At 43.9% G+C, this 25,198-nt stretch overlaps 1 protein-coding gene across 1 annotated transcript; it reads left to right on the top strand.

Moving 5' to 3' along the window:
* Positions 1–8,556: 8,556 nt before the first annotated feature.
* On the top strand, positions 8,557–22,289 carry rbp3 (retinol binding protein 3). The gene is made up of 4 exons (XM_048563235.2): positions 8,557–11,638; positions 12,320–12,510; positions 21,243–21,385; positions 21,472–22,289. Exons 1-4 carry the CDS (start codon positions 8,639–8,641, stop codon positions 21,795–21,797), a joined length of 3,660 nt encoding a protein of 1,219 aa, XP_048419192.2. The 5' UTR covers positions 8,557–8,638; the 3' UTR covers positions 21,798–22,289.
* The last annotated feature ends 2,909 nt before the right edge of the window (positions 22,290–25,198 follow it).

The following is a 25,198-nucleotide window of genomic DNA, read 5'->3' as shown; positions in this document are numbered from 1 at the left end:
ACTCGTCCTCACACTCAACAACTTCTCTTTTGACTCCTCCCACTTCCTACAGACTAAGGGGGTGGCCATGGGCACCCGCATGGGCCCCAGCTATGCCTGCCTCTTTGTAGGTTACGTGGAACAGTCCATCTTCCGCACCTACACAGGCCCCAAACCCCACCTCTTCCTCCGGTACATTGATGACTGTATCGGCGCCGCCTCTTGCTCCCCAGAGGAGCTCGAACAGTTCATCCACTTCACCAACACCTTCCACCCCAACCTTCAGTTCACCTGGGCCATCTCCAGCACATCCCTCACCTTCCTGGACCTCTCAGTCTCCATCTCAGGCAACCAGCTTGTAACTGATGTCCATTTCAAGCCCACCGACTCCCACAGCTACCTAGAATACACCTCCTCCCACCCACCCTCCTGCAAAAATTCCATCCCCTATTCCCAATTCCTCCGCCTCCGCCGCATCTGCTCCCACGATAAGACATTCCACTCCCGCACATCCCAGATGTCCAAGTTCTTTAAGGACCGCAACTTTCCCCCCACGGTGATTGAGAACGCCCTTGACCGCGTCTCCCGCATCTCCCGCGACACATCCCTCACACCCCGCCCCCGCCACAACCGCCCCAAGAGGATCCCCCTCGTTCTCACACACCACCCTACCAACCTCCGGATACAACGCATTATCCTCCGACACTTCCGCCATTTACAATCCGACCCCACCACCCAAGACATTTTTCCATCCCCTCCCCTGTCTGCTTTCCGGAGAGACCACTCTCTCCGTGACTCCCTTGTTCGCTCCACACTGCCCTCCAACCCCACCACACCCGGCACCTTCCCCTGCAACCGCAGGAAATGCTACACTTGTCCCCACACCTCCTCCCTCACCCCCATCCCAGGCCCCAAGATGACATTCCACATTAAGCAGAGGTTCACCTGCACATCTGCCAATGTGGTATACTGCATCCACTGTACCCGGTGCGGCTTCCTCTACATTGGGGAAACCAAGCGGAGGCTTGGGGACCGCTTTGCAGAACACCTCCGCTCAGTTCGCAACAAACAACTGCACCTCCCAGTCGCAAACCATTTCCACTCCCCCTCCCATTCTCTTGATGACATGTCCATCATGGGCCTCCTGCACTGCCACAATGATGCCACCCGAAGGTTGCAGGAACAGCAACTCATATTCCGCCTGAGAACCCTGCAGCCATATGGTATCAATGTGGACTTCACCAGTTTCAAAATCTCCCCTTCCCCCACTGCACCATACAACCAGCCCAGCTCTTCCCCCCCACCCACTGCATCCCAAAACCAGTCCAACCTGTCTCTGCCTCCCTAACCGGTTCTTCCTCTCACCCATCCCTTCCTCCCACCCCAAGCCGCACCCCCAGCTACCTACTAACCTCATCCCACCTCCTTGACCTGTCCGTCTTCCCTGGACTGACCTATCCCCTCCCTACCTCCCCACCTACACCCTCTCCACCTATCTTCTTTACTCTCCATCTTCGGTCCGCCTCCCCCTCTCTCCCTATTTATTCCAGTTCCCTCCCCCCATCCCCCTCTCTGATGAAGGGTCTAGGCCCGAAACGTCAGCTTTTGTGCTCCTGAGATGCTGCTTGGCCTGCTGTGTTCATCCAGCCTCACATTTTATTATCTGATTATTATAACTGGTTAGTGGGAGCTTGCTGTACACAAGTTCATTGCTGAATATCCAATGTTACAACAATGATTACAATTCCAAAATACATTGTTTGCTGTAAAGCATGTTGAAACATCTGGCAGCAATATATAAATGCAAGCCTTTCAATTCTATATCATTAGTCGCTAGTGTTGGACTGTCCCAGAAAAGGAGGCACCGTCCCTACCATTTTGGACACCTTCACAATTCTTCATGTCACCTCTTGGCCTTCTATTTACAAACTGTTCAGTATTTCCTCATAGATCTCATGTCTCAGTCCTGGTATCTTCCCTGTTAGTAATTTGTAGCATTACCTTAACCAACGACCCTGTCAGTTTCATTGCAGAGACCTGAACTGAACAATAAGTTGGGCTGAAGCAATGTGACTCGCATAATGAGTGGAAGCGAAGAAATGAAATGCTCTATGGATGTGGATTCGAATCAGCATGACAGCCAGTGATATTTGTATTCAATAAGAAGAAGCTGGGATGAAAAGCTGACTTATTGAACAGTGTGGTTTGTTAATAAACTCCCATCTAGCTCGTGAATATCTTTTAGAGAAGGAAACTTCCATCTTTACCTGGTCTGGCCTACATGTGACACCAGACCCACAGCAATGTGGTTGTCTCTGAAATGCCCCCTGGCCAATTAGAGATTGATAATAAATGCTGGCTCAGTCAGAGAAGCCCACATTCTTTGAATGGGTAGAAAAAAGGGGAAGTTCCTGTCGGATCTGAGATAAGTGAAAAAATAAAGTTTGCATTCGTTTCAAAATCATAAGTCCCGCTGATTTGCTTTTGAGTATAATCTATGACCAGTGTGCCAATAGTTCACATCCAATGTGGCACATTGTAAAGTATGCATTATTATTATTTGCATCACAAATTGTGTCTTCCTTATTTTTATCTTTTCTTGTATTTCATCCATGGGATGTGGGCATCACTGGCAAGACCAGTCTTTGAAATTAATAGTTTGCTTAGCCATTTCAGAAAGTGCGTTCTTGAGTGGGGCTAATTGTGGGATTGGAATCACATATAGGCCAGACCAGGTAAGGATGGTCAATTTCCTTCTCTAAATACAGGAATGAATAGATGGATTTTTACAACAATTGAGGAAAATTTCACTGTTGTCAGTATAGAAAGTAGTTTTTTGTAAACTGAATTCATTTTCCACCTCCTGCTGTGGTGGAATATGAAGCTGATCACTAACATGAGCCTCAGGAGTACTCATCCAGTGACATTACCACTGCTTCACTATTTCTCTCCTTAATGGAACATGAAAGGTGCCTTGTAAATGGTGCTTGCTATTGAATTGTGTAGCAGCATTACCACTTTCACAGCTCCACTGCCAGAAATAGGCTCACTAAAAGTCATTTTGTAAATACTAAAAAGTAATGAACATGTGTCTAACTTTTTGATCTGCATTAATGCCAAGTTAGGAGAATTGGTTTTACTTTATCTATCCTACAGTTACGAATACTAAAGCATATCTGGTCTTACAGAATCATACTGACAGAAATGCCCGAGAGTGTTTAGTTTTAATTCTGTGTTTACCTGCATTAATAAATATTACCCTGTGTTTCCATCAAAATTAGTTAAAGTGGATTTAGGACAAGTTGCTGTGATTTTAATAATCGCCCACAACGGTTTCCCTATGCAGTTTAAGTAGCACAAACTGAGACAGTCTGTGGACCAAATCAAATTGGTAAACTGAAAGGGCAGAAAGGGGAAATATCAAGTGAGGGAATGTGTAAATTATATTAAAGTTATTATGATTACATTGCTAAAAATGTTTCCGGTCCTAATGAAAACCAGTGAAACTTGTAAAGTAAAAGTAAAATGACCAAAATATAGATTTTCGCACAGAATTTACAAATATTGCAATGTTTTCTCTGCACAGGTGCTGACAGAAGCTACTGAATTTCTCCAGCAATTTGTTTTTGTTTCAAAGTTCCAGCGTTTGCAGTTCTTTGTTTTATTTTGCTATATTTACATGTTGTCAGTAATAGTCACTATTTTAAGTTTATCTCTGCAGTACTTTACAGAATTATGTAAATAAATGCCTCCAAAGAATATTTATCCTCTGCAATTTGACTAGAAGGGTGTCAGCAGGATCGACTGGGAGAACAACGAAGACAGTGGCGCCAGCGCCATCTTGTGGTGAGCCACCGAAAGTGGGGCTCATGTTTTGTCTCGATCATAAAATGTGAGGCTGGATGAACACAGCAGGCCAAGCAGCATCTCAGGAGCACAAAAGCTGACGTTTCGGGCCTAGACCCTTCATCTCTATCCCCTCCCTACCTCCCCACCTATACTCTCTCCACCTATCTTCTTTACTCTCCATCTTCGGTCCGCCTCCCCCTCTCTCCCTATTTATTCCAGCTCCCTCTCCCCATCCCCCTCTCTGATGAAGGGTCTAGGCCCGAAACGTCAGCTTTTGTGCTCCTGAGATGCTGCTTGGCCTGCTGTGTTCATCCAGCCTCACATTTTATGATCTTGGAATTCTCCAGCATCTGCAGTTCCCATTATCTCTCATGTTTTGTCTGATCAGATATAAAATTAAAAGTACATATATCAGCAATTCATTACTCCTGTTCAACGTAAGGTCACGATAAACCCAATTAAATACATAATAATGCCAAATACAGTACAACTAGAAATCAGTGCCTCATTAAATGTTTAGAGTGTGAGAAAGAAAGGAGCTGTGTTCCTATAATAATAAAATGTGAGGCTGGATGAACACAACAGGCCCAGCAGCATTTAAGGAGGGTTCCTATAAGTTGTTTTGTTACTTTTTAAAGGATTAAGGAGGGTTCCTATAAGTTGTTTTGTTACTTTTTAAAGGATTTGCTTCAAAATAATTCAACACCAGGATAAACAACCAATAAAGTGGCATAATTATACATTACAAGTGAAATGTTACTTTACATTAAATTGTGAATGGCACACGGGCTATATGCATTCGCCTCATTTTAATTAAAACACATCACACTGTGTGATCAATTAAGGACTGAGTTTGAAAGCATCTCCAATACAATGGCACTTAGCTCAGGATGCTATTTTGTCAAATTGTCAAATTGAATGAGTGAAGATTTGGAGCAATACCTTTTTTTAAGGAATCTTTTAAAATTAGATTTTTCATATTTGAAATAGGAAGGTGTGCAACCAAAAAATCAGACTCAGTGCCACTGTAGATGAGTAACTACTTCCCTTTAGTTATAACTTCCACTAATCATTCCCACAAAGTGAAAGGCTGCAAAAGTGGCCACAATTTTCTGATGAATTCCCATAAACTCTGTCAGCCGCAATTAATGTTCACCGCATTTCAGAGAAACATTGAGGGAAGAATTGAGATTGTGAAGTCTTGGACTGCCTGAGAGAAAACTCAGACTTCATTGAAATTGGAATCTTTCCCTTTCTGCACTGAGTAATACTTTCAAAACTTTAACAAGTTCACAAAATACAATGATTTAGAGTCTTAAAACTACTTTTAAAAAACACTGAAATGCCGAGTGTAGCACAGACTGGTTGAGATTAGAACATCTAACTTTTTTCTAAATACTGTATATCCCCAGGACCAATTCTACCTAAAGAAATGAAATCAAAATACAGCTGGAAATCTGAATCAAACAGTTTCCAAAAGAAGATATATACTGGAAAAGAAATGTTAACTCTGTTTCTCTGCCCACAGATGCTTCCAGACCTGCTGAGTTTCTCCAGTGTTCTCTGTCTAACCAGAATACATTATGATGGATGTGGCAATTAAACTAAATGCTGTCCCTGTTTGGATTAAGTCTCACTGAATCTGTTTCCAAGTTCCCGAGGAAGGGAATGAATTGTTTTGCTAACCCAATCCACTCCTGTTGCAATCACCTCTAGAATGCAACATTCTGAGAGATATTTTTAATGTTGACTCGTGTCATCAATAAAGAGAAGTAAAACAATAAGCAATGCCAGAGGTCACATGACACCAGGTTATAGTCTAACAGGTTTATTTGAAATCACAAGCTTTTGGTGGGTAGCCCTTTTGTCAGGTGAAGTGAGAGAGAAGTGAGCAGACACTGAATTTATAGGCAGAGAGACCAGGGCAGAGAGATCAAAAGACTACAAAAATGGTGTGAGTGGAGTGCCAAAGAATAAGAACCTGTGGGTGATCTGAAGTATTAGACGGTATGAGTAAAGTGTCAACTGTTGAATAACAAGCAAAGGGATGACCTATAATCCAATTATTATCACTGGGCTGTTAATCCAGAACCCAGGTAAAGTCCAGGGGACCTAGGTACAAATTCCATCTTGGCAGATGGTGGAATTTGAATTCAATTTTAAAAATTGCCTATTAAATGAGGCAGAGAGATAATTATAAAAAATTGAAAATGAAATGATGCTGGAGACAAACCAAATCTCTGTAATAACATTTTGAGGGTCTAACCAAAGTAATAAATAATCCAAAACTGTACAAATTAATTAAGGTAGAGAGATCATAACAATTTACTCAGGTGATAGTGACAAAACAGGACCGTAAGGAAGATGCTACAGATCCAGAACATTAGTAGTGGGGTCACATATAGTGTGACATAAACCCAAGATCACTGTTGAATGGGTATAGAACAAAAACAAAGTTGCTGATAAAGCTCAGCAGGTCTGGCAGCATCTGTGAAGGAAAAAACAGAGTTAACATTTCAGGTCCAGGGATCCTTCCTCAGAATTATGTTTTTGTTCCTGATTTACAGCATCTGCAGTTCTTTGTGTTTTTGCGGGTATGGAGCTTGACTATCAGTTTCTGCTTGGTGATTCTGTGTTATTGTGTACCTCGAAGGCCACCTCAGAGGAAGCTTCTGCGAAGATCAGAGACTGAATGTCCCTGACCACTGAAGTCATCCATGACTGGGACGGAACAGTCTGGCAATTGTCATGCAGTGTCCATTCATCTATTGTCATAGCATCTGCATGGTCTTACCAAAATACTATGGCTCAGGGCATCCTTAAGAGATAGACAACATTGGCTGAGTCACATGATTATCTGCTGTGCACATGGTGGGTGGTGTTTCCATGTATGATGATAGTCTCCATGTCGATGATCTGGCATGTCTTGCCGAGGTTGCCATAACAGGGTTGTGTGGCGTTCTCCTAAAGGTTGGGTAGTTTCCTACAAGTGACGGTCTGTTTAAGGTTTGGCGGTTGTTTGTAGGCAGGAAGTGGAGCCGTAGGGATGGTCATCATCAATAATATGTTGAGTGCGGCAAAGAACATGGCATAGTATCTCTGCTCTGGAGAAGTACTGGACAACAAAGGGTCTCTTGATCGTATCCTGTGTCTATCTTCTGAAGACGTTGCTGCGATTTTTCACTGTTGCACATCAGAATTGGCAATCGATGAGCAATGCAATCTTCTTTGAAAAACTTTTGAAATATGTTTAGAACCGTCATTTTGCTTAGAGTGCCACTCGACATTGCACGAAGGATTGACTTCCACGTCAATATTCGATTAAGCTAAATTTTTCCGGATTGAAAGCTTCATACAGTCCATTCATTGGGAGGACTCTTGCAGTGCAGTGGTAATATCAACACCTCTGAGCTGGGAGACCCAGGTTTAAGTCCCACATGCTCCAGAAGTGCATAATAGACATCTCTGAACAGGTTAGAAAATACCTGTTCGGTCTCAATGTGTCTCTCTGTGGTGACGCTGACCCTGGCTAAAGGGATAAGTAGTCTGCAGACCAGTGTCACTGTATAACAAGCTCCTCCAATTGGCTGAGGCTGATGGTGAGCACAGCCGTATGTTGCTGGGCTGTGTTAAAAAGTTAATCGCCTATTGTGCTGAGGATTAGAGTCACATCAGATTTCATTTACCTAATACTGTCGGGGAACATTTGGAATCTGCTTGTATAAAGTGCACAGAGGTTGAAGAGGCCACAAGGTTAATACAGTACTGCACAGGAGACTTTCACATTTTACACTGTCATTTACTGAGGCCCCAAGGAAATTAGTATCAGAACAATTATGCATTGATCCTTAATTAGATCACTAGACTTGCATCGATATTCTATAAAGTTGAAGAAAATCTCATGTGAAACAAATAAGTCCTTAACTCATAAATCTAGTGAGTCACAGATTGTACAGAAATACAAAAGCAGGAAATCTGATACAAAAACAGAAAATTCTGAAGAAACTCAGCAGGTCTGGCCACATCCATGGCAAGAGAATTTCAATTTTCATACATTTTTTCAGAAGAACAACAGGCAGTCAGACAAATAAAATGTCGATGAATGAAAAAAAAAACTATAAGCGATAACATTCATATTTGAAATACATTTGGAACCATCACTTTGCTTACAGCCAGTTACAATGTCACTCAATGTTCTGCTAAGGATTGATTTTCAGCTCAGTACTTGATCAAGCATCTGAATCTTTGCTAAATTGTAAACATTATATACTTCCAAATTCGGACAGGATTATTGCGTTGAGCTGCATGTAACTGAAAATGTTCAGAAATCCTGTACTCACATCACTGTTGGATAGATTCACATTTTAAACAAGAACAGAAAATGCTGAAGAAACTCAGCCGGGCTGGCAGCATCTGTGGAGAGAGAACGGGATCCTTAAAAAGGGGTCACTGGACCCGAAAGGTTAACTCTATCTCTCCCTCCATCGATGCTGCCAGACTTGCTGAGTTTTTCCAGCAATTTCTATTTCAGATCTTCAGCACCCGCAGTTCTTTGCTTTATCTTGCATTTTGGATACTTGTTTTATTATTTATAGACGGCGCTTTGCTTAGGTGTACCATCCTAAGGAGATTAAACAATCAGCACCACTGAATAAGTGTAATCTGGCTAATCCTGTCTCTTGGGATTTAAGACTGCTTGGGCTGTATGCCTTTCATTTCAGAGTGAGGAAGGAAGCTTTGAGTCTCTGTTACTGATAGAGGAGGGCGTTTATGTTTTGGTTCTGTCAAAAGAAGCATCTCATTCAGAAGCATGGATGGAACTGCAAGTCTTTGCTTGGTGCTTATACTTGTGAGCTCCATGCCCAGTGCTAAAATGCTCCAATCCACTATGATGTTAGATATGGCTGAAGTCTTGCTGGAAAATTACTGCTTCCCGGAAAACTTGGCAGGTATGAAGGAGGCCATCCGGCAGGCTAATCAGAGCGAGGAGATCCTACATGTGAGTGAGCCACACACCCTGGCTGCCGTGCTGACGGCCGGGCTGCAGGGGGCTTTGAATGATCCCCGGCTACGAATCTCCTACGAGCCCGGCACCTCTGTCCAGGAGCCAGCGCCTGTCCCTCCCCTCAGCCGCGAGATGCACCTCCAGCTGGTGCAGAGCTCCGTCAAATTTGAGATCTTGGACAACAACGTAGGCTACTTGCGGATTGACCACATCATTGAGGAGGAGATGGTCAAAGAGCTTGGCCCCATTTTGGTGGAGAGGATTTGGGACCATATTGTGACCACCAATGCACTCATCCTGGATCTGAGATACAGTGAAAGCGGTAAAATCTCTGGGGTCCCCTTTCTCATCTCCTACTTCTGCCAAGCCAATGATCAAATCCACATTGACTCTGTCTATGACCGGCCGTCCAATTCCACCCAGGAGCTCTGGACACTGCCTAGTGTCCTGGGGGAGAGATACCGCCAGGACAAGGACCTGTTGGTGCTGGTCAGCAGCCACACCCAAGGGGTGGCAGAGGATGTGGCCTACATTCTGAAGCACTTGGACCGGGCTCTTCTGGTGGGTGAAAGGACCGCAGGCGGCTCACTCAATGTCCAGAAGTTCCGAATTGGCACCTCAGATTACTTCATCACTGTCCCCCTCTCAAGGTCCATCAGTCCCATCACTGGCCAAAGCTGGGAGGTGAATGGAGTTTTCCCAGTGGTGCTGGTCAGCGCTGATAGGGCACTAGAGAAAGCCACCTCTATCCTAGCCATCAGGAAGGCAGTGCCCAATGTGATTGCCAGGGTATCGAATCTACTGGGCAATTACTACGCCTTTGTGGATCACGTCCCTGCCCTGCTACGCCAAATCTCCAAACTGACCCCCTCAGCAGTGATTTCTGAGCAAGACCTGGCAGCCAAGCTCAACTGCGAGCTGCAGGCCATCTGCGAGGATCCCAGGTTAACCATCAGAGTGAGCCTAGTGCCACCCCAATCCATGGTGCCCAACCCTTCAGTGGACCCAGCCGGCGATGCCAGCTCCCTGCTACACCTACTGGACTCCCTGTTCCAGCTGGATGTCCTGGAAGGCAATATTGGTTACCTGAGATTCGACCAGTTCCCTGGCGATGCCCTGATGCCTGCACTCAGCCCTCACCTGGGCGCTAAGGTGTGGGCACCCCTGAGGGACACTGATGCTATGATTGTCGACCTTCGCTTCAACTCAGGTGGCCCTTCTGCCTCAATCTCGCTGCTGCTGTCCCACTTCCAAGAGCCAGCACCACCCGTCCTCTTCTACACAGTGTATAACCGGCTGAGCAATACCAGCCAAGAGTTCTCGACCCTCCCGGCCCCAGATGGGACCCTGTACAGCTCAGAGAAGGATGTCTATGTGCTGACCAGCCACCGGACTGCCTCTGCTGCTGAAGAGTTTGCCTACTTGATGCAGTCACTCAACCGGGCCACTGTAATTGGAGAGATCACATCTGGGACCCTACGCCACTCCAGCTCCTTCCCAATCGGAGAAACCAACCTAGTTATCACAATCCCATTCCTCAATTTCTTGGATAACAATGGCGAGTATTGGTTGGGTGGTGGCGTGGTGCCCGATGCCATTGTGTTAGCAGAGGAGGCACTTGAGAAGACCAAAGAGGTGATGACCTTCCACGCCAAGCTCTTTGAGCTGGTCGAGGAGACGGCCAACCTGCTCAAAGCCCACTATGCCATGCCTGAGGTGGCAGCCCAAGTCAGCTCAGTGCTCCATGCCAAACGGCTGGAAGGGTGGTACCGCTCGGTGGTGGATAGCGAGTCATTGGCCTCGCAGTTGACCAGTGACCTGAAGGAGGCAGCCGCTGACCACCGGCTCCAAGTGTTCTGCAGTGCATCCGTGCCCGAGCCACCGGAAGAGGCTCCCGAGAGTATCCCATCGCCCGAAGAGCTGGGCAGCATACTCCGTGCCCTGTTCAAGGTGGAGGTGCTACCCAGCAACGTGGGCTACCTGCGCTTCGACCTTATGGCGGGGGCCGACACCATCAGGGCCATCGGACCCCAGTTGCTGGAGCAAGTATGGAACAAGCTGGTGGACACGGAGAGCCTGGTCATTGACATGAGGTACAATGTCGGTGGCTACTCCACTGCCATCCCCATTCTGTGCTCTTACTTCTTTGCCCCTCAGCCTCTGCGCCACCTCTACACAGTGTTTGACCGGCCCTCCTCGACCAGCTCACAGATATGGACCATGCCCAAGGTCTTGGGGCGAAGGTACTCCCCCGAGAAGGACATCTACATCTTAACCAGCCACATCACAGGCTCAGCAGCAGAGACTTTCACCAGGGCCATGATGGATTTGAAGAGGGCGACAGTTGTCGGGGAGCCAACTATTGGTGGAGCATTGTCAATAGGCACCTACCGGATAACACACAGTGACCTCTACATGGCCATCCCCAACCAGGTGGTGCTCAGCAGCGTCTCTGGCCAGGTTTGGAGTGTTTCTGGGGCTGAGCCCCATGTCCCCGTCCAAGCCAATGAAGCCCTACAGGTAGCCCTCGGCATTGTCCAACTCCGTGCCAAAATCCCCTGGATCATCCGCACAGCCGGGGAGCTGGTGGCTGCCAACTACGCCTCGGCTGAAAGCGGGGCATCAGTGGCTGAGCACCTTGCCCACACCCTCAGCCTGGACCAGTACAGCGGCATCAACTCCGAGCTGGAGCTGGCTCAGAAACTGTCCGAGCACCTTCAGCAGCTGTCGGGCGACAAACACCTCAGGGTAGCTCACATTCCAGAGAACCGAAAGGATCACATTCCCGGAGTGGTGCCAATTCCGGTAAGTTCACCTCAACATTTCTTGGTTATCCTTACATTATCGTCGATGTGTTTGGCACACGTCCAGGCGGGTCTTGAAGTCAAACCCTCCGATCTAAAAATCAGAGACACAAGGGGAGGTGCTGGTCCAGGGGTATTATTGCTGGACTGTTAATCCAGAGATGCAGGTCATGTTCGGGGGACCCAGGTTCAAATCCTGCTGTGACAGATGGTGTAATTTGAATTCAATTTTAAAAAAATCCGGAATTCAGAGTCTAATGATGACCACGAATCCATTATCTGGAAAAGCCTATTGAGTTCACTCATGCCCTTCAGGGAGGGAAGCTATCATCCTTGCCTGGTATGCCCTATATGTGACTTCAGACCCACAGCAATGTGGTTGACTCGTAGCTGCCCTCTGAACAATTAGGGATGGGCAATAATGCTAAGCTAGCCAGTGATACCCTCGTGTTCCACTGTACTAGAGGAGGCCCATAAAAAAAACAAAGTTCAACTTTTCTGTTTCAGCAAGCCTCTGAGGAAGGTGGAATTTCAACACAGATTTTCTAATCTACAGGTACAGACACTCTAATTGCACCACAAGTCCCTTTCTTTTAGCAATATCAGGTCCTGAAATAAAACACCCTGTGAAAATGAAGTAATGGATTTAGTGTACATTAAGCATAATTCTGCTCTTTCCTAGATTCCTCCCCCTGAGATGTTTGAGGACCTCATCAAATTTTCTTTCCAAATAAAGGTGTTTGATAACACTGTCGGCTACCTCCGATTTGACATGTTTAGTGATCTCGAGCACATCAACCGGGTGTCAGATCTTATGGTGCAACATGTCTGGAATAAGATCGCAAACACTACTGCACTCATCGTGGATCTTAGGTAATGTACACTGCGTGACTGGCCAGTTGGTAACTGCAATGAGGCGCAGTGTTATGTCTGATCTAACTGTCTTGGGCTGCCTGAGAGGTGTTAATATTGTTCAAAACTATAGGCTTTCTGCAGCCTGGTACTGTCTCATGGTCATTGTCTTAGAGTTAACTAAGCACTTTAATAGTCTTCTAATGTTAGCCATGACCCCATTCTCAGGTTTTGACAATGATAATAACCTTCCTCCTTATTTTAGCTTGAAATAAATGAGTCACCCCTTGTTCAAATCCGTGCTGCAACACAATACATTAATTGCCAAGTATTAGTCCAAAAAAATGAATACAATCAAATCTCTTGCTGCCATATTCTGCTCTTGCAAAGACATCTTGCTACTTGGCTTTACCCCAAGCCAACCAGGTTGAATTAGAACTGGAACCAATTTGAGAGATCTTTCAAAGATCTGACACAGACAAGATGGACTGAATGAGATCCCTCTGTGCCATATCATTCCATGATTTTTTGATACCCCATACCCACTTCGCAGATAAATACAGGATTCCCTAGCAGCACTAATTAAAAGCATGCACACTACAGTCCTCCAGAGATTGTAGCTGCTCCTGCCTGGAGACCTGCTGTCACAGTTTGTTACAGTCATCTGTTGTGCCACATCCTCACACACCCACTGTCCCTGCGTTACAACCACACCGAGAACAAACCCTCTCTTGGATGTACTCCACACTGCCCTCTAGAGGACATCCTTTCAGTTCTCAGCTAAGGACCCAAATAACTTTTTAGGATAATAAAATGTGAGGCTGGATGAACACAGCAGGCCAAGCAGCATCTCAGGAGCACAAAAGCTGACGTTTCGGGCCTAGACCCTTCATCAGAGAGGGGGATGGGGGGAGGGAACTGGAACAAATAGGGAGAGAGGGGGAGGCGGACCGAAGATGGAGAGTATAACTTTTTAGGATGTTACTTTTTAAGAGCTCTTATTAACTCTGTAATTTCCAGCACATCTTCATTCCTTTTACAGCTTGTGTATGGAGTTTTTAACATGTGTTTAGAGATCTTTGAAATGTTGATACTTTATTTTACTTGGTGTTGAGGTTTGTGCAGTATTGAGGGAAGTAGATCGAATGCAGCATCTTATGAGATTGTTACAGGCTTGACTTTTCTAGTTATTAACACACCCTTCATCTTCACAAAATTACCCTATCCTTCTTATAACTGCCATCTAGTAGTTATTATTTGCTGTAAAGAGACAAATATATCAACTTGTTCCAGTGTGGTACGAACCATATCAACATCAATGTTCTGAAGAAGGGCCAGTGGACACAAAACATTAACTCTGATTTCTCGCCACAAGTGCTGCCAGACCTGCTTGAGATTTTCCAGCAATTTCTGTTTTAGTTTCAGATTTTCAGCATCTGCAGTTTTTTTCAACTTTTGTTTTCAATATTATTGGAGTTTCTTCTAACGTATTTCTTCCACTTACCATTGTCTTTGTGTTTTTGATCATAAACAGCTGAATTAAAATTGAACATTTGTGTTTTGCTTTTGGTCCAGAAGTCACAGAGGGCAGATTGAAAACTATACATTCACCTTTAATTCCAGGATACGGACTGTTAGGGGACACACTGGGGACCAGTCAGCATTTGAATTTTGCAATTTTGATGTGTGTTTGCTGTATAAATTTAGGGTTTATATATGCCTGTTTTGTGCATCACATTCAAATGAACATTTGTGTTGTAACTTGAGTGTTAAGACATGAAGTTTACCAATGTCAGTGACTGGAGAGAATCTCAGTTTATTTCAGTGTCAATGTGAGACCTGACTCCAAATCCAAAGTTTATTTAAGTTCACTGCAATCAAATTCTCTATGAAATTTAAATACATATATGATTGATCTTACAGCCAGAGTGTAAAAGAACTCCTAATAAAGAAAGAAAACCAATTACTTGAAATGTTGCTGATTCAGTACTTCCCATTCTTTATGTTCTTTCAGCAATACACTGTATTTCATATTTTTTCCAAGGGGTTAAATGGAGTTGGATAAATGCTGATCAGATATAATGGGAACTGCAGATGCTGGAGAATCCAAGATAACAAAGTGTGAAGCTGGATGAACACAGCAGGCCAAGCAGCATCTCAGGAGCACAAAAGCTGACGTTTCGGGCCTAAGACCCTTCATCAGAGCTCTGGAGGGAGGAGGGTAGCTTCTTCAAGTTAGGCATCCCTTGAAGGGCCTAGTCCCGAAACGTCAGCTTTTGTGCTCCTGAGACGCTGCTTGGCCTGCTGTGTTCATCCAGCTTCACACTTTGTTATCTTGGATAAATGCTGTTCACATTTACAGGTTCCTAGCTCATATTTAAATGATAAATGGCATAAGCCACAAATTTGTGGCTGATCTGTAACTTGCCTTCATCATTCATTGTATAACACAAATATTTTTTCCACTTTGCTAAACTGCTGACAAATTATATCTTTGAGTTTTACAGCTACTTGAGCGCACAGGCAAACATGCCACTCATAATAGCAAATCTGGCTTCCCTTCATCAAAAGGAAAACACTGACTATGACTGACAGATATGGGACTCATAAATGACAGGGATGTTTCACGATGCTCTGACATTCAGCTTCCAAGAGTTCTCATAAAATAAAGTATGACAAAAATACGATTGATGGCCCACATTTAATGTTTGTCATGATATAAACTGCAGGAATGCACAGTTTTCAGTCACTGATTCTGTGCTCCTCCAGAAGTATGCTGTTGAGACAAGAGCAGAGGGTGCTGGAAGACTTCAGCACTTCTGGCAGCATTTAGAGAGAAAGAAACATTTAATCTTTTCGGTCCAATATGACTCTTGTTCAAAATTGAAGTAAAGAGGAAAAGTGATGAGTTTTACACTGTGGGTAAATACATGGAGCAGTAAATGGAACAGGAGGAAAGACTAGAAAGCCCGGGAGATTAGCTGTGAAAGATGTCACTAAACCAAATAGCGAAGCTGTAGACAAGAGACAAAGCATAGCTACACAACAGTTGTTGAAAACAGGATATATATCTAAATAAAAGCCAAAAGAACTGCTGATGCTGTAAATCAGGAACAACAACAAACTTGCTGGTAAAGCTCAGCAGGTTTGGCAGCATCTGTGAAGGAAAAAACAGAGTTAACGTTTCAGGTCCAGTGATCCTGAGGAAGACCTGCAGAGCGTTTTCAGCAACTTTGTTTTTGTTCAGAATATGGATCTGTTCAGCTAAAATCAAAACCACAAAACCGAAGGTTCTAGGGGGTGCGGTGGAGGACAGGGTTTGTGGTCTGAATTTGTTCAGTTCAGTGTTAAGTTCAAAAGGCTGTAAAGTGCCCCAAGTGGACAATAAGACATTGTTCCTTCAACTTGCAATGAGCTTCACTGGAGCACTGCAGCAGATCTAGGACAGGAATGCGAGCATGGGGGTAAAGTTGAGCATTGAGATGGCAAGTAATTCAAAGCTTATGGTCCCATTTGCAAACCAAACAGGGGTCTTCCATAAAGTGGTTACCCGATCACCTCAAACTTGAAGGGAGTGCATTGTGGGTATCGATCATGGCAATATTTCCTTCCCGTCACCCACCGCTCCTAGTTTAATGACCTTGTTTTTCAGCAGAACTGTGTTGATGTAACAAGTAATTTAGGTTAGAATGAATGTGTATGATGGCCGTTATTTGATATCTAGGCACATACTGAGGAAATGGTTGGGCCTGGGACAGGGAGGTGCTGGACTCATATTGTCAATGAACTCTGTGCATAATGATAATCTGTGTCTCTTAGCATCCATTTGAGCAGCCTGGTTAGAACCCATCAACAACGTGGCCAATATTCTGCACTAATAACCTACTCTGCATCGTCTTTTGTCTACAATCATTTTCAATCCCTTTCTATGATGCATTTGAGGTAATCTCCCTCATCCACTAACTCCTCCCTGACCTTTCCTTCTGTTCCTCACCTTTTGCCATAGTATAAAACCCAATAACTTTCTATATCATTTCAGTTCCAAAGAAGAGTTATATTGGACACAAAATGTTTACAATGTTCCTTTCTCCACTGATATTGCCAGATTTGCTGAGTTTCTGCGGCACTTTCTGTACTTGCTTTGGATCTCCAGGGCCTGCAGGATTTTGCTTATGTGGCATCTCCAAACATTTCTAAGAAATTAGAGAATTAATAATAACCTCCACTCTTACGCTGTTATATCTGTTCTTAAAACCCTTTAAAAGCTATGGCCTTGAAATATTAACTCTGCTTTCTCTCCACTCCTACTACCTACTTGCTGAGTTTCTCCAGCTATTTCTGTCTTTGTTCCTAAGAAGTAATGTTTTGCTCAAAGCAATGTAATTGCATCTTTTATCAGTGTGTGCAGTTCATAATTAAGTACGCTCACAGGCTCTGAAAAGATATGCAAAAAAATGAAATTCCTGTATCCTAAAAACATGCCTTTTTCATTTGTTTTTAAGTGCTTCTGATATTTTACTTTCTATCTTAATCCAATCATAGTGCTATGCAAAAAATGTAAATTAAACATGAACAGATTTGGTGTTTAACTTCCTTGTTTGCTATAAGTGAGAATACTTCAGTTTGGTTGGGTACTTACTCTGCTTGGTGACATCACTGGATCTGGTCACCTAGCGATTCCCTTGAATTGATAGCAGTTTGAAATTGCCAAAGTGGAGAAGGGAAATTCACTTCCTTTCCCCTGGAAACCAGGAATTACTAAATCTTTGCAGACAATTATCTTCAGAATCAGCAGTGATTAATATTGATTTATACAGTCTATTGTATAGGCTGAACAAGGAGATTCAAAATATTTCAAAACAGTATTTTTGTTCATTTATTCAGGAGTTGTGTGCCTCTCTGGCAGGGCCACCATTTATTATCAATTTCCAATTGTACTTGAGAAGGTGATGGTGAGTTTCCTTCTTGAACCTCGGTACTGTATTATGTGTAGGGACAGTAATGATCCCATTCAGGAGGGTGTTCCAGGATTCTGACCTAATTGTGAACGAATGGTTGTATAATGCCAGGTCTGGATGGTGTGTGGTTTAGAGATAAAGGTCAAGAGATGGTATTCACATGTCATTTTTCCATTGTCCTTCTACATGGTACTAGTTATCAGTCTGGAAGGTGCTGCATAAGGAGCCTTGGTGAATTTTTGTAGCGCATCTTGTAACTGAGTATTGGTGGTGGAGGGAGTGAATGTTTGTGGATGTGGTGTCAGCGAAGCAACTTACTCTGTCCTGAGTTAGACTTAGCCTGTGAATTAAACATTAGTCGCCATTTCTACTCGCTGGAGTTCAAATCTAAAACATACACAGAGAATACTTGAGAAACTCATCAGGTCAGATAGCATCTGTGCAGGAAGAAAAAAAGATAGTATTTTGAGTCCAGCACAGCTAAACATTAATTTTATTTCCTTCTCACAAATGCTGCCTCACACTCTCCAATATTCTTCGTGTTTCCAGCATCAACAGTACTTTGCCTTTATTTGGGTTGAAATCTGGCCCAGGCCGTTTGAATGAAAAGCACTTCTGCAAGCTGTAATAGCGCAATATAAAGTAGTTCGGAAGAAGGATCACTGAACTCGAAATGTTAACTCTGCTTTCTCTTCACAAGTGTGGCCAGACCTGCTGAATTTCTCCAGTAATTTGTGTTTTTGTATGTATAGACTTGGTTGATTGCTGTCTACTTCTAAAGAGATTGTTCACCAAATACAAAGTTATCCATTGTTATGTATGAAGACGGCAATCCCATTCAGAGATCCTAAAAGATAACTTGTATAGAAAGTGGAAAATGGCAACAAGATGGTGCAAGTATTCCATTGTGCTCGTGACTTGTGCCTTGTGGGTGGTTGACAGTTTATGGGGTTCTAGGAGGTGAATTACTCACTGCAGAATTTCCAAGCACTGATCTGTTATTATAGCCACATCAATTTATGGTTAGTCCAGTTATATTTCAAACCTCCAGGATATTGATGATAGGAAAATCAGTAATGGTAATGCCATTTAATGTCAAGTAAAGTTATATTCTTCCTTGTTGGAGATGGTCATTGGCTTGTATGGATATTGCACTAGTGTTACTATCAACCTAAGCCTAAATGTTGTCCAGATCTCAGAGTATATGGACATGGGCTGCTTCAGGTTGATACCCACATTGGAAACTGCTTCATTCACAGACATTAGCATGTTATACCCTTGATGAAACAACAGGACTGGAACTAATACAGTTTCATGCCATGGAATGTTGCATACGCTTTGAACTTTAACAGTGATCTGCACAGTTTCTAATTATGTTGAATTTAATTTTATTACATGGATTTTCAAGATTTTTCAGAGCAATTTAGGGACCAAACTAAAACAAAGCACTTTGGGTCGTGGACATGTGGAACAGACAAAAGACAGAAATTGTTGGAGAAACTCAACAGGATCTGGCAGCACCTGTAGAGAGAGAAAGTGTTAACATTTCAAGTCCAATCAATGGACTCTGTTTATGAATAAAGTTCACTTGTGTTAAAACTGTTTTCTCTCCACAGATGCTGAATTTCTCCGGCAATTTCTGTTTTGTAGGTAATATATGGAAACTGCTTTCAATTTTGATTAAACTGATTTTCTCAAAACAACTAAATCTGTTTTGTTGTGCAACAAATTCTGAGTTTCTTGAAAGTGTTTTGAGAATCAAATTCAACAATTTCATCCATTTTTGTGAAAGCTATGAATTAATGATAATGGTGATGCAGTATTAGTCAAAAATTAAGATGTTATGTAAATGAAGTGACCAGCTAGTATAGGTAATTGCATCCCAACATGTAAATAGTAACCATATGATATTCTGTTACAGGTGTAACTGCACTCAAGGAGATACCTGAGCAAAATGCAGATGTTTTTATGCATTCTGGTCATTACCAATGTTTAAAATACTCACTGCATCCAAGTGAGGCCAAGTGCATGCTTCATGATTACAGTTTCCCTGTCATATCGCATGGTTAGAAGATTAGTGCTGTTTTTCAGTTGATGCAATTTCAAAATGAATTGCTATTGTGGTTGAACAGGATAAAAGGCAAATCTATCAAGTGAATGAATGCACTTCTTTAAACTGGGAACTGAAGCAGGAGTATCTGTGACAGTAGGAACTGCAGATGCTGGAGAATCTGAGAAAACAAGGTGTAGAGGTGGATGAACACAGCAGGCCAAGCCTTCTTCAGAAGGGTTAGGCTCGAAATATCAACTTTCCTGCTCCTCTGATGCTGCTTGGCCTGCTGTTTTCATCCAGCTCTACACCTTGTTATCTCAGAAGTATCTGTGTTAGCATTACACTCAATTTCAAATTTCATCTTTGCCCACAAGCATGTGGGCAAATTAAATCTTTAAAGAGTATTTTGAGCATGTTGATTATTGGTAAGTTTGAGAAACTATATTATTGAAACATGCAGCACAGAAGTAAAAATTCTCTTCCTTGAAAAAAAAGCGTTTGTGTTTTTCCATGTTAATTGGACCAGATCTGCAAAATACTTTTCAAATTTACAGAAAAAAGAGCAAAATTATTTCACAGTTAGAATTTCTTGAATGGCAAAACATTGAGGCAGAGCAGTCAGTGTGACTATTGTGCTCAGTCCCTTAAGGGCAGAGGCAACTCTACATGACTGAAGGAAAGGACAGTCAGCACAGATTCATAAACTGCCCAAAGATTATTCCACCAAATAAAAGGAAAATACTGTGGCTGCTGGAACTGTGAACAAAAACAGAAAGCGTTAACACTGTATGCGCTTATACGGTACATACACTATATTGAAGGTACTCCAAACATAAAGTTTGTTTGTCTCTCCCCAGATGCTGCCAGACCCGCTGAATTACAGTGTGCATACTGCAATGTACAGTTCACATTCTGCTGAGTCTCTCCAGCTTTTTCTGTCTTTATTCAGATTCACAGCAAGTTTCGACCTTTATTCTGGACCTTCACCTTGTTTAATTTCTCCAACCATTATCTACCCCTTTGTCTTCTGTTCAATAATACTTTTAACCCCTAATCTCTCTCTCTCTCTCTCTCTTTCCCTTCTGCCCCATTTGTTCCTTCCGCTTATTCAATACGTAAAACCGATTACATTTCCACCGTTTTTCAGTTCGAAAGAAGGATCAAGTTGCAGTCCGGATGAAACCCCTGTTTCTCTATTCCACAGATGCAGCGCTTTTCGGTTTTAATTCCAATATGCCCACTTTGACAGGAATCATGCAGCACATCACAAGACATAATTTTTGTTCAAAATGCGTCGTTCGGATGTTTCACTAGTTTCTTTGTATAAAGAGATTTCATGCATAATGCCTTGATTTCAAGCAGAATGAGTGAAAATCCGAAACACAGTACCCGGTTGCATATAGGCTCAATCCTTCACTCTCGCCGTGTTGGAAATGTTGAAATGGCCCAAACACACACACACACACACACACACACACACACACACACACACACACTCACTCACACACACACACACTCACTCACACACACACACACACACACACACACTCCCTCTCTCTCACACACACACTCCCTCCCTCACTCTCTCTCTCTCTCTCACACACACTCTTTCTCTCTCTTTCTCTATCACACACACACACACACTCACTCACACTCACACTCACACACACACACACACACACACACACACACATTCCAATTTCTTGCTACTAGCTAATTCAAATACATCTTCTACCGAGTAGGTACAACATTGGAGGACCTACATCTGCCATCCCGGCCCTGTGTTCCTATTTTTTTGACGAAGGAAGGCCTGTTCTCCTCGATACTGTTTACAACAGACCTACTGACACCACCTCCGAACTGTGGACACTTGCACACGTAGCAGGTACGGGAATGTTATTTGTTACCAAGTCACTTATCCGCCTTTGCATTTGTCATGCTGCCTTGTCACTGTTTCCCCTGCTGTTTAAGGTGAGCGATATGGCTCTAGAAGGGAGTTAATCCTCCTCACCAGCAACTTCACCTCGGGAGCAGCTGAGGAGTTTGTCTTCGTGATGAAGAAGCTGGGGAGAGCTCTGGTTGTCGGCGAGCTGACCAGCGGCGGTTGCCACCCTCCGCAAACCTACCATGTGGATGACACCCAGCTGTATCTGAGCATCCCTACGGTCAAATCCTCCAACCCGGACGGAGAGTCCTGGGAAGGAACTGGAGTCGCCCCTCACCTCGAGGTCGCTGCTGAAACCGCGCTAGAAAAAGCCAGAGACCTCTTGAGAAGTCACTTACATAGAGACTCCTAATGTAGCATCAGGTGGTTTATAAACAACATATAAACCCCAAAGTTAAACACGAATGGTAATTTAATGACTTTCACCGAGAATTAGGGGGAATCCAGGATTAAAAGTAATTGTCAATTGACGTGCATTCGAAGCCCAGTTCTCTTTATGCCAGTCACTCTGGAACTCATTCTATAACCCTTTCTCACAAATGCAAATATCTATGGTGTGAATGTGCTACCAGTGTGGGATACTGGAGGACACTGCATCCTAACTTCAGACATTATGACACAGTTGGACCTTATCTTTGCCGTGTGCTCCATCCGCGTTCTTCTCGTTCGACCCATTATTCTGTACATTCCGCCTTCTCATCGGGAAATATCGTGCACGTTTCGGCGCGCTGGGGTTAATTTGGCGTGTGACTCGGCGATTAATACAATAAATTGTTAAAAACTAAGAACACTTTGATGTGTCTATCTGTTCTGGTGTGTTGCCTAAACTTTAAGCCAAACTCATTCCACTGGTCCTAATAAAATTGTACCTATTTCTTGAAAATGGTATCTATGTACTCAATATCTTTAAATCAATATCTATGGTTATAATAATTATATATTGTCAATCTGAAATATTACATAGAATCCAGGCCGTGAATTCTTACCTGAAAAACACGTTTATCAAAATATAAGGAAGTCTAACACATCATTATATACAGCAGGGCATGTGTTGTAAATATAAGTGTTTTAGCCCACTATAACTGAAAGTTTGGGGAAAATACGTCAGCACGTATTCAGAACATTTTCTGTTGCAGGGTCCTGATTCGAAACGTCAGCTTTCCTGCTCCTCTGATGGTGCCTGACCTGTTGTGTTCCTCCAGCTCCGCTCTGTGTCATCTCTGACTCCAGCATCTGCAGCTCTTACTATCTCCTTGTTACTATAATTGATCCTTTTAGTCGCTTATTAGCTGGTAACTTCTCGGAGCGTGGTAAAAGCAAAGTCACTGAACTGCAGTATTCTGTGCTCTTGTCAAAATGAACTGCCCACGTGTAAGTGATAATGGGAATTGCAGATGCTGGAGAATCCAAGATAACAAAGTGTGAAGCTGGATGAACTCAGCAGGCCAAGCAGCATCTCAGGAGCACAAAAGCTGACGTTTCGGGCCTAGACCCTTCATCAGAGAGGGAAGTGCGGCTTGAGGTGGGAGGAAGGGATGGGTGAGAGGAAGAACAGGTTAGGGAGGTGGAGAGGTGGGAGGGGGAGTTAAAATGGTTTGCGACTGGCATGACTTTCCATATTGAGCAGATGTTCACCTGCACATCTGCCAATGTGGTATACTGTATCCATTGTACCCGGTGTGGCTTCCTCTACATTGGGGAAACCAAGCGGAGGCTTGGGACCGCTTTGCAGAACACCTCCGCTCGATTCGCAATAAACAACTGCACCTCCCAGTCGCGAACCAGTTTAACTCCCCTTCCCATTCCTCAGACGACATGTCCATCATGGGCCTCCTGCAGTGCCATAATGATGCCACCCGAAGGTTGCAGGAACAGCAACTCATATTCCGCTTGGGAACCCTGCAGCCCAATGGTATCAATGTGGACTTCACAAGCTTCAAAATCTCCCCTTCCCCCACCGCATCCCAAAACCAGCCCAGTTCGTCCCCTACCCCCACTGCACCACACAACCAGCCCAGCTCTTCCCCTCCACCCGCTGCATCCCAAAACCAGTCCAACCTGTCTCTGCCACCCTAACCTGTTCTTCCTCTCACCCATCCCTTCCTCCCACCTCAAGCCGCACCTCCATTTCCTACCTACTACCTCATCTTGCCCCCTTGACCTGTCCGCCTTCCCTGGACTGACCTATCCCCTCCCTACCTCCCCACCTACACTCTCCTCTCCACCTATTTTCTTTTCTCTCCATCTTCGGTCCGCCTTCCCCTCTCTCCCTATTTATTCCAGTTCCCTCTCCCCATCCCCCTCTCTGATGAAGGGTCTCGGCCCGAAACGTCAGTTTTTGTGCTCCTGAGACGCTGCTTGGCCTGCTGTGTTCATCCAGCTTCGCACTTTGTGGCCCACGTGTAACATGTGAATTTAGCAAGTCCAAGAATGGCGCTAACTCCAGTCCAGGAGGCCCGGATTCAACTTCCCACCTGCTCCAAGAGGCATATTGTCACATCTCTGAACTGATTGATTAGAGGAAAGGTCTAGCTGGAATAGCAGTGCCTTCAGAACCAAATCAAAGTGACTCGTCCCAGCTTTCGGGAGGGAGACACGCCTGTCGCTCCCTCTACCTCTCTCACAACACTCCCTCTAGCTGTATCTCTCTCTTTGTCTCCTTCTATCTCTCTCTATGTATGTCTCCCTCTCTGCCTCTCTCGCTGCCTCTATATTTCTCCCTCCAACTCTTCCTCCATCTTTCCCTCTCTGTCTCCGTCCGTATCACTCCCTGTATCTCTTTGTCTGTATCTGTCTGTCTCACTACGTCTCTCTCTATCTCTCCCTCTCCATCTGTCAATCTGTATTTCTGTCGCTCCGTATTTCTCTCTCACTCTCTCTACGTCCTCGTCTATCTCTCGCTCTATCTCTGTCGCCGAGAGACAGGGCAGCAAGCGTGGAGCTGCAGTGGTGTGCATTTATATCTCTCAGACCATTCACTTCCACCTCACCGCCATGCCTTTACTCTTCCTTAACTCATTGTACTGAGATACTACTTCCCTTTCAGAGGAAAAACGCGGGATAAACCCCAGAAGTTTTGCCGTTTTTGAATAAGTAATTACGAGGAGTAAGGAATAAATTGTAAAAGTAACTGCTTTAATTATATAATTTTCCCCAGAAAACAGAAAGTTCAATTTAAATAGCTTCCTGTATTTTATCAGAGGAAAAAAATTGCAGGAGTCAACCATATAACTGACATGTCTAACGACAGTTTGCTACCTACAACCAGTTATCATTCATAGTGTAAACATGAAGCCTGGTTTACTCTAGAATCTGCGGGAGAAAATGCGGTACAGCTTGTTATGGATTTCCAGACCATAAACATTGCGTCATGTTTGGCTTTCTCATTGGTCGATGTGAATCTCTCCTTTGTGATTGGCTAAAAATACTTCCCTCCTGTCAGGATGGTTACTTCTTGAATTTGCCAATCATGTCCCAGAGAAACCATTTGGGAGATAAGATAAAACAAAGAACTGCCGGTGCTGGAAATATAAAATAAGACAGCAAAATGTCCCTGCTGACATTCAGCAGCGCAGGCAGCGTCGACTCGAAATGTTGCTCTCTCCCCCCATTTGGTAAGAGTTTCCGGCTTGCCCAACATGGACGAGGATATTGATGGACATTGCAACCCGATTGTTCACTGTGATTGGACAGAAACCTCTAGAGTGGCAAAACAGAACTAAATAACGTTTCAGTCCATGGACCCTGATGAAA

This window comes from Stegostoma tigrinum, chromosome 37, assembly GCF_030684315.1.
Source record: "Stegostoma tigrinum isolate sSteTig4 chromosome 37, sSteTig4.hap1, whole genome shotgun sequence".
Lineage (NCBI taxonomy): Eukaryota > Metazoa > Chordata > Chondrichthyes > Orectolobiformes > Stegostomatidae > Stegostoma > Stegostoma tigrinum.
The sequence above is the reverse complement of the archived record's forward strand: the minus strand, read 5'-3'. Positions and strand labels throughout refer to the sequence as shown.

What these genes read in the sequence shown, in the direction of transcription:
- rbp3 (XM_048563235.2), top strand. Translation starts at nt 8,639, where the DNA reads ATGGATGGAACTGCAAGTCTTTGCTTGGTGCTTATACTTGTGAGCTCC. An exon ending in GCACTCATCGTGGATCTTAG is followed by an intron (nt 12,511 to 21,242) that starts GTAATGTACACT and finishes TCTACCGAGTAG; the next exon opens with GTACAACATTGGAGGACCTA. An exon ending in GACACTTGCACACGTAGCAG is followed by an intron (nt 21,386 to 21,471) that starts GTACGGGAATGT and finishes CTGCTGTTTAAG; the next exon opens with GTGAGCGATATGGCTCTAGA.